The sequence below is a fragment of the Rhinolophus ferrumequinum genome, chromosome 4, assembly GCF_004115265.2.
Source record: "Rhinolophus ferrumequinum isolate MPI-CBG mRhiFer1 chromosome 4, mRhiFer1_v1.p, whole genome shotgun sequence".
Lineage (NCBI taxonomy): Eukaryota > Metazoa > Chordata > Mammalia > Chiroptera > Rhinolophidae > Rhinolophus > Rhinolophus ferrumequinum.
In genome coordinates this window covers 97,129,264-97,141,980 of record NC_046287.1, presented here as the reverse complement: position 1 = coordinate 97,141,980, position 12,717 = coordinate 97,129,264, and the positions used below count along the sequence as shown (strand labels likewise).

The window sequence follows — 12,717 nt, the reverse complement described above, 5'->3', positions numbered from 1 at the left end:
CGCTCTGTCTTAGTACTTCTGGTCTTTTTTAAAAATTGTGGCAAAGTACGAGGTTGGACAATTAAGTTCGGGAACTCATCCTAGAAAAAGTGCTGCTTGATTATCAGACCTCGTACTTTATATATAACTAAAATTTAGCATTTTAACCATTTTTAAAGTGTACAGTTCAGTGACATTCACAATTTTGTGTATTCGCAATCTTCTGTAACCATCACGACCACCCAGTTCCAGAACTTTCCCACCATCCCAGTGATCTCTTCTAGGTAAACCTTTTATCACAGCTGCTAACGGGTAGGAAAATGGATTGGCTTTAAGCTTTTGTTTCCTTCTTTTAGTAGATAAACGGTTATCCCATAAAAAGCAGATGGCAAAAAGTAGGGAAAACGTAAGGCAAGCAATGATTCATTAGCTGGATAATTGCGAGTGTGAGCTTGATGCTAATATCCTACACACTGAATCACAGACCAATGTTTTGGAATTCAACTTGTGAAAAAAAGAAAAGTCAACCTCATCCTTCAGCTCTTGAATTGGGAAGTAGCTTTTCATAAACCTTTGGATCTGATTGTTACTGTTACCAGTTATGGAGCCGTTTCTCCGTGTTAGATGCACCATTTCATTGTTATAATGATCTAGCAAAGTAGATGACATTATGCCGATTTTATGAGTCCAAACATTACACTGCACTCACACTTTACTCAGGTTGCTTCTGTGAGGAATGCGGGTTAGGAAGTTAAGTGGCGGGGATGCGGTCCCTTCCCCAGTTGGGTAACTCAGGGTCATCACTCGCCACACCTTGGTCTAAGCATCAGGGTGTCATGCCTTTAGCGGCATCTAAAGTTGTGTTTAGAAGAGGTGGGGTTTATCTTTCCTCTCTATTCCTCCTTGACAGCCTTTCAAAGGAAAACTTTTGTGTGGTCAGACGAGGAAAATTAGACTGAAATTTTAAGTCATAAACTGCGATGCTGAGCCAGATCATGCTCCATCCAGCTTGCACGGTGCCCCGAGGCTGTTTATCCAACCACGTGGTGGTCGCTTTGCAGGTTGTCACAGCTCGGGCTGTGGTCCCGGTCACCGGTCCCCAGGGCATTTCCTTTTTGGAGACCAAGTTCTTCTTGGTCCACGAGATGTCCCCTAAATCCATGATACCTGTAGGCCTTAAATATAAACCTGACTGACATAATTTAAACCAAGTCCCAGGCTGTGTCTGAAATGTTAAGAGTATGATTGGCCATGAGCTTTGATTTTAAGAGAGCCGATGAGTTATTTGTCCCTGGCCTTCCTGGGCTCTGAACGCCCGGCCAGTCCTGGTGCCGGGACTGTATCTGCCTGGACCCCAACAGGAGCACCCAGGCCTCAGCTCCCCTGGAGAGCCTTGGACACACACCCAATCCATGTGCCTCCATTGCACCTTTGAAACCTACAAAGAGAAGGGTGTTTGCTTCCCTGGTTCCACAGGAAAGAACGCATTTCAGGACCCACAAACGACTGAGGCGATCCCACCTAGCCCCTAACCAGGCCTCACCGCACACCTGCTGCCACACCTGGCCAGGGCTGCCAGGCACCGAAACACTGCCCTTTCCCCAGGAAACGTGGATGGGGAAATCTGACGTGAAAGCTTGCTGGTGTATCACCCGGACATGATGAATCTGAGGGAAGACATAGTCATTTAAATGAAAAAAAATACCTGCTTCTGTCCAAACCCTGAGTCTAGAACACTGGTCCTTAAACAAAATGATCAGTGATCCCCAGGCATCAGGAACTCCTTTTAAGTGACATGTGAACTGCTCTTGTTTTCAACTGGGAATCTCCTTGCAAGGAGCAGAACCAACTCTGGCTTACAAACCAGAAAAGAAACTCTGGGGAATAGGATGGAGGAGGCCACAGAGACAAAGGGAGAAATCAAAACGGCGCCCTTTCTCCGTAGGAGGGACAGATGCATTCCTGAGGGTGCTGGTGGCAGGATGGATGAGTCCCTGTCACCTTCAGACCTGTTTGTCATTCTGCTCCAGATGCAAACTGCTGGAAGAACACATCTGGCTGGCCCAGCTGGGCGAGGCAAGGCGAGGGCCTGGACGCGTTGGCGAGCTGCCCCAGCAGGCTACTCACTGGCACACCCGCAGGGGTGCACACCCACCTCGGGAGGTTTGCACCTGCACAAGGGAGAGGGTTCCGCAGCTTCCTTGGCCTCTGGAGCACCCCCACCCCCGTGTGACAGCCAAAAATGTCTTTAGACATTGCCACGTGTCCCCTGGGGAGTAGGGAGGGTGGGCAAAATTGCCCTTAGTTGAGAACTGCCACCCTAAAGCAAAATCAACCCTCTGACCAGAAGGGGGATGGGCGCTGGGTGGCAAACAAGTGGTAGCCACTTGGTCTCTCCTTTAGGTCTGTTTTCACGGCTCCGGCCCTGGTCAGAAAGCAGCGCCCAGTCTGTGGGCTCACCAGCTCCATGCACTTCTCACTCACAGACTCTGCCTCCTGACATGACAGCAAGGTCCCCTGAGGTCCCTTCCCCTAGCATTTAGTCTTTGCTCCCTTTGTACCTTATGGGTACCATCTCTGTGCCTTACAGGATTCTACAGAAACAATCAAGTATTTGCATGGTTTTCCATCCCCCCCCCCCAAAATAATGAACTTCTCGAGAACAGAAATCATGTCTCACGCAGAGCTGTGTGCCCGGTGTGTCTGGCACAGGGTGCTGGGCACGTGGGTACTCGTACCTGTTCTTATACATCAGTGCACGAGCAGTCTCGGTCTCAGATGGAGTTAGGCGTGGGTATGGCCCTGCTTACTATAGTGTTGGGGAAGCTTGGCAGCAGGCAGGCGTCCACATCAGAACCCCTACAGGGGGGATGCACCAGTTCTGTGGGGAGTCTGTACTTCAGCACATCCATCCATCCTCCCGCCCCGTCGTCTGCTAGGAATCACCCGAGAATGACCCATTTTTGCGGAACTGAGGACATTCCCGCAGAGCGCCAGCGCCTATGCGGACTTCCTGGTCTCCTGCTTGGAGAAGGCGCTCTCCTGGGCTGGGCTCCTCTCCACTGAGGTTTGATTATAGGCCTCCAGCTCAGAACAGCTGGAATGGCTGCGTGAAAGAAGCTTCTGAGATGTGTTTCTGAGCTTTCCTCACGGAAGAGTCAATAATCGATAAACACAAAGTACTGTTTCCCAGAGGGTGCTAGTAACCAAACTAGACTCTGCTCCATTTTTAAAATAAAAATACTGCTGCTAACTGCCAAAGCTTGCCTCCCGCCTGGGAGACTCCTCGCACAAGTCGGCAGTCACGGGCCCACCCTGTCCTCTCACAGCTCTGTCAGCTCCCTCTCTGGCCGCCTCCTCCCCAAGACTTCAAGGCTGTTTTTATGCCAGATACAGTCGATCCTTTTAGGTGCTTTTCCAGCCAGTGGTGTCATCCCTCTGGGGCTTGGGAGTCACAACTTTGAACAGTGTCCCAAACAAATCCTACTTTTGTTTCAGAAAAGAAGTATGTTTTTAGTTTAGTTAAACAGAAGATCAATACATCTTTCTTGCTCAGTATTTTTAAAGTTATAGTTGCCAGTTGAGAGTAACTTGGTCTCGCTTTCCAAGTGAAACACTTTCCCGGGTCCATCAGAGCAGTGGTTCCCACACCTCAGGGAGGATCAGACGCACTGGGAGGGCTCCGGCTCTACCCCCATTTACTGACACGTTAGGTCTGGGGTGGGGACCAAGAATGTGTACTTCTGGCAGGTTCAGGTGATCCCAGGTTGTTGGGTTTTAAAACTAGGGTTTTAGAACCACGAGAGCATACATTTCTATAAGACAGATTCTTAGTGATTTTTATACATAGTATCTTCCTAATAAATCATAGGTGATTTTTTTGCCTGCCATACTTATATTAGGTACTCAGGTACAAATGGAATGAATGAGTGAGTGAATGAATGACTGAATGTAAAAACTTACAAAGCTCTATGAATAGTTACTTCAGTTCACTTCTCGCTGCTTTCACTAAACTTTAATCAAACGCATCCACAGTTTTATTTGACTGGGCGCCCTTGGTTGGTGTTGAGCAATAGGAGATGTAACTATTCCACTCTTCCAAGGCTTAGAATAATTCTAATGTTTTTAATTACCCCGATAATCCCGTGTCTTCTCAAAATTAAATGATACAGGGCCGGCCCGGTGGCTCAGGCGGTTAGAGCTCCGTGCTCCTGACTCCGAAGGCTGCTGGTTCGATCCCCACATGGGCCAGTGGGCTCTCAACCACAAGGTTGCCAGTTCGATTCCTCGACTCCCACAAGGGATGGTGGGCTCTGCCCCCTGCAACTAAGATTGAACACGGCACCTTGAACTGAGCTGCTGCTGAGCTCCCGGATGGCTCAGTTGGTTGGAGCGCGCCCTCTCAAACCACAAGGTTGCGGTTCGACTTCCCTAGGGGATGGTGGGCTGCGTCCCCTGCAACTAGCAACAGCCACTGGCCCTGGAGCTGAGCTGCGCCCTCCACAACTAAGATTGAAAGGACAACAACTTGACTTGGAAAAAAGTCCTGGAAGTACACACTGTTCCCCAATAAAGTCCTGTTCCCCTTCCCCAATAAAATCTTAAAAAAAAAAAAAATTAAATGATACAGAGGCCATTTCACCTCTGAAATGGGGGCCAGAACGAGATTCCATCTTTGCCAGGTTGGCTTAGAGGCATAATCAAACTGCCAACCAGTTCCCGATCATGTTTTCAAATAATTGTATTAGTTGTACATGTAAATGGGCACACAAGGGGTTAAAGAGCTCATGCCAGGAGCATGTTGATATTTAAACGATGCTCCAGTTAGATTCTGTATTACATATTACAAAATAGCAGGGTGTGAACTTGCAGCTTTATACACGTACTGAAGTCATCCTGGGGCTGACAGAATTTTTTCTTGGTGAAAGCATAGAAATATGCATAGTTAGGAGTCCCTTAAACGTATAAGGGCTTCTGTTTGCAAAGGGTTACCACAGATACTTGGAACCCGCCCAGGATACATCCTTAAGTGCAAAACTCTTAGGCACTTTTTTCTCCCAGTGTTATGCCTAATAAAGAACTCCCGCAGCAACCAAGCGTGGCCAGTATTGTGCCCTGAGAGGAAGGGCTTTTGTCATGACAGCGGTGCCTGTCCCAGCCACGCGGGGCAAAGCCATTTGCCAGAACCAGCCTACTGCCTTCTCAGCAGAGGCCGCTCCCACCTTCTCTGCTCTTTACTTACGTCCAGTTAGGCAGTTACATAGTTGCGACTGCTTGCGAAGTGTGCTCCGCAGGACAGAAACCCCGTTGCCCCGGAGCAGTGGGCATGGTGGTTCTGTCTTCAAGGCAGTAAGGGACAGTTAATGAGTTGGGTCCTTGTAGCCATGGGTGGCTTCAGGAAGTTGTTAGCCTTTTTTTCTTTTTTTTTGCTATTTCTCCACACATTTGGTTTTTGTCACATCCAGGATGCTGGTGTTTAAATATGGACCTTCTAAGAACGTTATTATTTTACAACATTCCAGGGCATGAAGCAATATGTCTTAAGAGCATGGGCTCTGGAACCAGACTGCCAGGGTTCAACAAAGAAACTTTGTGGTTGCGTGACCTCTCCTTGCTCCATTTTCTTCTTTCTAAGATAGGTTCCTCATAGGTGCATTTGAAGGATCAGATGAGTCAATGCTCTTAGCACGGTGCCTGGCGCTCAGTAAATGCTCAACAGAGGGCTGCCATTATCCCTTTGTTGTTTGTGACGATGGCAGTCTTTGTGTGAACTTTCTAGACCGGCTGTCTGCGCGTCAGGTCCCCGTGCCGGTGTCTTTATGCTCACGGTACTTCCAGCTCTACGTTAGCAGTGACTAGAGAGAATGGCATGCAGTACAATTTGGAAATCCGTGCTGCCTCAAAAATCAGCCTTGGAATCCTTTTGATATCATCATTTATTTTCATCAGGCCTATTTTCATCATTGCCCTGGTACTTCAAGTTTATGAAACATGCTAGTTTGTGCAGAGCGGTTGTTGAAAATGTCCTGGCTTGTACCAACTTTTATTAGCCCATTTGCCTCTCAGGTAGAATGAGGAGAGAAATAAATTAAACCATCATTCTTCAACTACTCATTATATATTCTCTATCCTTCTGAGCAGGACAGATAGATGAAACTCACCTGCCCCCTTTCCTTTGTAAGGAACTCCTAATGCAGTTTTGTCTTTCTTGCATTACTGTCAGCACTTTTCTTTTTTGAGTTGTAAAACTGCAGTCTGTTTCAGTCCTTTTGGCAAAATCAACCCAAATACCCCTCCCTAATTTAGGTGATTTCCACAGTGAAATATGTTTGTAAACTCCACCTACTTACGGACTTAACAGCTCCAACCTTTTTCCCAGGGGCTCCTAAGAAATTGCAAGTCTAGTCATCACCCTTTTAAGATTAAGACTTGAAGACAAAGGAGACATTTTTGTCAGCTTTTTAAAAAAAAAAAATCAAAGAGTTCTTGGAATTTTTTTGACTGTACATATATAATATAAAAGCTAACTTCAATTTTTCTTATTTGTGGAACTACCTTAACACATTGTGTTTTTCTTTTAATTCTGTACAGAAGTTAGTTCATGTTGACACTTGCCAAACATTTAAATCTAATTAAAGCAAGGATGCCATAACAATATACCAAGTGAATTCTTGCCCCAGTAACTTTCATTATCCTTTCGGGTCCTGTCATCCTCCTTTTTGAACCTTCATCTTTAGCAATCACATCTCATACAAAATTACCAAACCGTTTAGCTCTGACCAGATTTTACCTCAAAATACCATGAGTGTATGTTTTTCTCTTGTTGTTGCCACAGTTGCCATTCTCTGAGATGGGGAACTGGAGAAAGAGGTGTGCTCGTTGGTGTGCCTAGAAGGACAGAGCAAGGTCACAGTTACCTTGGCAGTTTGTTGAGTTGAAATGAACCACTTCAAAGGGACAGGAGGGCCATGCTTAGCTAAATAGGTTTGCTCGGAATTAAGTGGGTTTTACCTCCTGACAGTTCTAGTCATTTAATTATAAACAGCCAGTCATTTAGTTATAGAAGGTTTCACATACTAAAAGGGATAAAATGTTGTAATAATAGATTAGCACGTGATTGAAAGCCACGTTTCAATGTTTTCCCTACAATTGTTCTCTGTATTAAGAAACCTCACACATAGGAAATGCCTGAAACCTGATTTATTCATCACATTGCATCTACCTAAGTAATAACCTCCATCTAGAAAATACGATGTGAAATGTGTGAGTTTAGCCATCAGCAGAGATGGCATTTCTGTAGTTAACACAGTTGGACCAGAGGAGATGCCTTCTTTCATCCATGGAGATCATTTTACTATAAAACGAAAGCTGTGTTTTGAACCTTAGTTTTGCAAATAAAGACATCGCGACAAAGTTCTCTTGCTGTAGCTGCTCCTTATTTCTCAGATAGTTGCTCAGATGGAGCATGGAGCTATTAGAATTTGAACTTGAACGGGGATGAAAATATTACAATATTGTCCTTAACTACTCCAGGTCTAGTTAGTGGCTGACAAGTATGTGTTGGGAGCTACTGGTCTTATGTCCACCATACAAAGCAGTCCGTGGGCTGTTTCCCACACGGTCACTCTCCCTGGTGGGAATGACCACGTCCGTGTGTCAGGTCCTGGGCCCACCCCCCTGAACTCTGTGTTCTCACTGCTGACTGAAGTCTGGATGCCTGCACAGGGGTGCCCCACTCCCCAACCCCCCGCCCAGCAGTGAAAGGTGACGAGCTGTTGGCTTTGCTCCTGTTCTCCGGCTGTTTCCCTTCCCATTCCTGGTCACTAGTTCCAAGGCTCACAGTCCTGTCACATCATGTCTCCCCCAGGGCCTCCCCCACCCTTACCCCAGCCCCACGAGGCCACTTACGGTCAACATACATTCTGTATTTCCCACCTTTCTGCCTTTCTCAGGTCCTCCTCGCCACGTGAAGGGCCCTAATATGGACTTACATCTTTCCCATCTTTAAAGTTTCTACTCAAATCCCCACCTCCCACAAAGCCTGCTGAATCTCTCCATCGGAATTCACCTTCTCATCCTGTTCTCCCACCAACAGCACTGTATGTGCTCTTAACATCCACAGTTTTCTTTTGTCCAGACAGCATATGTTGAAAATTTTCAAACATTCAAAAAAGTTGAATGAATCGTACAATAAACACTCATATACTTGCCATTTAGATTCTACAGTTCACATTTTGCTATATCTGCTTTATCACGCATCCAGCTGTCCATTCTTTCACACACCCTTCAATCTCTCATAGATATTGTATGTAATATGCATATGTTTTCAAATCAAGTTACAGTCATCAGTACATTTTACCCCTAGGCACTTTTGCATGCATAGCATGAACTAGAGTTCAATCATTATTTTCTTTTTTAGTGAAAATTTATATACAGTGAAATACGCACATCTTTAATGTACCATTTAATGAGTTTTGACACACGTTTGCACCTTTATAACAAATCACTTTCCAGATACAGAACACTACATCAAACCAGGAAGTTTTTGTGTGTCCCTTCTCAGTTGATTGCTGTCTCCACGCTCAAAAGGCAACCACTGTTGTGATTTTTTTCACCATAGATTAATTTGGTCCATTTCTGAACTTCATATAAATGAAATCAAACAGTATGTACTCCCTTGTGTGAGGCTTCTGGCATTCAATGCAGTGTGTTTGAGGTCCGTCCGTCCATGTTGTTGCCTATATTGGAGGTGGGTGGTTCCTTTTGTTGTTGAGTGGCATTCGTTTTGTGAATATACCACAGGTGTTTATCCATATACTGTTGATGGAAACTTGTGTTGTTCCCAGTTTGGGGATGTAAAGTCCTTTTCTTTGTTGACATGCTTTCATTTCCTTTGGTAAATATCTAGGAGAAAATTGCTGGTTTACAGGGTAAGCATTGTGCTTATTAGTTTTGTAAGAAACTGCTAGACATTTTTCCAAAGTAGCTGGGTCATTTCATCCTTTTCGCACTGATGTATGACAATTCAGGGTGCCCACAGCTCTGCCTACAGGTGGTGGTGTCAGGCTTTCTCATTGACCTGTTCTGGTGGGTGTGTCATGCTGTCTTACTGTGGTTTTAGTTTTCTTTTCCTGGATAATGATGATGTTTTGTCTTCTTATATGAAAGGTCTGCTCAAATCTTCTGTCCATTTTTAATTTTAAAATACTTGGATGATGAGTGGAAAGAGTCCTTTATATATTCCGGAGACCAGTCCTGGTAGTGCTGAGTATTTTCTTCCATTCTGTCATTCTTCATTCATTTGTGTAATGGTTTCTTTTAAAGAGTAGAAGTTTTTAATTCTGATAAAATATATCAACTTTTTATGGTTTTTACTTTCAGTGTCATCCCTAAAAGTCACAAGGATATTCTATACTTCCTTTTGACACTTCATAGTTTTAGCTTTTACAGTTAGGTCTGTGCCCATCTCAAATTATTTTTTATGTATTTGGTAGGGTCAAGGTCAGTTTGCTCCCCCATCTGGATATCCAGTTACACATGGTTCACTTTTGTGGTTGTATCCTTCTTGCCTCGTGTTGTGACTTTGCCTGTTTGACCTTCACGGATCATGACCTGGCCTGATCTTTTTCACACAGCAAATACTCAAGACATGTTAATTGAATTACATTAAAGATTTAGAGGATGATAGAGGGCTCCGGCAATCTTTTAATGTCTCAGTGTTGGAATTAGTTTTATGGGATCCATCCCCCCAATTTCATGCTGTTTATAGAGCCCCATTTAAACCTTGAGTTACATTATCTGCCAAGACTATAGCTTGAGACAGCAAGGTTACTGCTTGAATCTTTGGCTTCTTTGGAGTGAAGAATGGAGATCAATTCAGCTTTTTATTAAATGAGTAATATATGCTAGACACGGTGCCTCATTGCTTTCCACTACATCTTCTTGTTTCATCTTTATAGCAACCTTGTATGTTAGATGAGAAGTTTTGAGTACTGGAGATTTTAAGTGACTCCCGCATTGTACAATAAGTAAGTTGCAAAGCTAGGAGTTCTCCAGGGTAGGAAAATTGGGGGAAAGCCAATAACTTGATTCTGATAGGAGATTGCTACAAAAGAATCAACACTTGATTGCTTTTTAAAGTATATAAGACTTGGTAATCAAACATATTAAATTCTGAATCAACTCAAAGATAATTAAAAAATTCTTCTAACGTTACTCCTAGTATAGAGTGTATCTGCAAAACAAAAACCCTTGGAAAATATATTTGGGCCTAAATCTCTATGCTAAGTTTTGATTAGATAGTAAAAAGATATTGACATCCTAAATGTCCACACACTGCCCAGGATATTTTTTGTCATGTTCTCAGAGTCAGGTGATGGAGCCAAGCTTATTTCAGAAAGCCAGATGTTCTCCTATTCCAGAGACTGGAATGTGTGTCTCTGTCCCTTCTCATATCTGGGATGGATGTGTGGGCTAACGTTTGCCTTGTTTGCAGGCATGCTTCAGAAGCGACCTTCTATCGATGACTTTGTGAGTGCCCTCGTCTCCGACTTGGATTTGGACTTCGAAACGTTCCTCATGGATTCTGAGTGATGGAAGCACCTTGAATATTTCAAACTGAGGTCATGTAGATATTAGCTTTTGTTGTAAACGCCACAGCTGTGAACACTCATTTCTGAGTTCAGTGTTCACTTCTGTAATAACTTCTGAAAAACCTCAAACGGATGGAACTTGGAATAAATAATTTGTTTTAATGAAGCTGGCTTTTAGCCTGTTTGGCAGATTTTTGAACATATGGAAATCTACTCAGTGAGCTAGTAAAAACTAGAGCATAGAGTTGTTAAATTTAAGGTCCGGGCATTTCCTCAGTGCAGCCACTCTCCTGTTGAACTTTCCCCCCCTTTCCGCTGACCGTTAATTAGTTAAATTAGACACTTCATTAAAAGCTGAATTTTTGTTTGAAGCTGTCTTCAGAAAGATTACACAAAGAGTTCTTTTGAATGATTACCATTTCTTACGACCACTATACGAGGCTTTGAAAATGCACTTGGGGTAGTCCGCTACAGCGACCAAGGAACCAAGTATGGTTTCCGAAGTACCTGCCATTGACTGCAGCGTTTAGGCAGCATTTGGGTGGACTCAGAACAGACAAGACTTGAACTCACACTCCTCTGGCTTGACTGTGAATGTCCAAAAACAAGGGCAGTACAATTAATAAGTGATGTGCCAAGAGCCAGCAACTGACGAATAAAAAAACTGGCATTTAAACCATATCTGTCCTGTCCTGAACCCATCTGCCTTCCATTATTGGCAGACTGTATCCCTGTGCGTTCATAATAGGGAAGAAAAGATTTAATGAGTTTCTCCCACCGTCAAAGTCAAGAATTTAATGATAGACTTGAAAGTTGCATCTGCTAGCAGCCTCTTGCTACTTCCCACTAGTGATGATGCAACAAGGCCAGATGAAGAATCCCCAAAGCTAGGGCACATGTGAAACCTATTCACAGAACCTAGAGGAACTTCTACAAGCTCAGAAACAGATGCGGCCAGATGGAGAAATGTCAGTGACCCACCCATGTCGGGTCCCCCGGGTGCACGAGGGGCTGACCCGTCATTGCCTCCCACACTCGCACTGAGCGGGCACCCACCGGAAGGCAGAGCTGCTGGCATGCCACCCCCGCGGTACCCACGCTGCCCCGTGCTGCCCCTATTCCTCTCCCAGCTCCTCTCACTGAATTTCTCAGTGTGAACACAGGTAACTTGTGAACACAGAGAATCCTGGGGCAGGAAGTAGGGCAGGTGTGGCAGTGGTGCCTCCTCTGTACTCAAAGCAAAGCTGGGGCAGGGAGGGCAAGGCTTGGGGTGATGCTGGCAACAGGAAGGGCCCCGAGACCAGTGCCCCGGAGGCATTTAGCTGTTTGTGTCCTCCACCCCATTTATGCACAGAATCTGAGCTAAGGTAAGGAAAGACCTTCCCTGGCAAACTTGAACTACACAAATGCTAGCTCTATGCTGAGCCATGGACTGGGAGAAATTGATACAAATCTGCAGGCCCATGACAAGTAAATCGCAAACGGTACTTTAACCAGCTCCCTGGTGTACTGGCGGTGACAAGCCCCTGGGTCTTTGTCAGTCCGTTTGCAGTTGAGGGTGAGTAAGGAGAAGAATCTATGCGGAGCCCAGGCACAAGCATTCTTCCGGAAAAGGGAAGGGAAAGACCACGTGGAAGAGCGTAACTTGGAAAATTATTTTGCAGAGGAAGTAAAGCCCATGTAGAAACCCTCTCTGGTATTCTTAGGGAGGTCCGAGAACACACAGTATCTAAGAAAGCCACAGAAAAAGAGCAAGCAGAAATAAAATAATAGGACAAGCTAACAAAGAAGATGGGTAGCATAAGAAAGAAAGAAATGCAGAGACACTGAAATACGGTGCCATGATTTAAAACATCATCAAAGCAGAAAAGTGCAAAACCACCGAGGGCAGCCTTGGGAATCATGTCAGGATACTGAGAGGAGACATGTGGGTGGGGCTGGTAGCACGGAAGTGGAGGAGGGGACCACCCCCTGCAGACCTTCAACATCCTGAGGGGGAAGCAGGCACCAGGAAACAAAAGTAGTAACAAAATCCCAATTCTTGTGTCCTCGTGTGTTCCCAGCACTCAGGACAGCGGGTACCACTTGGAGGTGCTCGGGTGAATGCATACTACGCAACGAATTTAATAAAACTTGCTTGACATGA

General features: G+C 44.9%; 1 protein-coding gene across 1 annotated transcript in view; it reads left to right on the top strand.

Moving 5' to 3' along the window:
• MIPEP (mitochondrial intermediate peptidase) overlaps positions 1-10,737 on the top strand; it is a 174,702-nt gene extending 163,965 nt beyond the window's left edge. The window contains exon 19 of the mRNA XM_033105122.1: positions 10,475-10,737. Within this exon, the coding sequence (XP_032961013.1) occupies positions 10,475-10,572 (98 nt within the window). The 3' untranslated portion in view covers positions 10,573-10,737. The remainder of the gene's footprint in view (positions 1-10,474) is intronic.
• Positions 10,738-12,717: the final 1,980 nt, after the last annotated feature.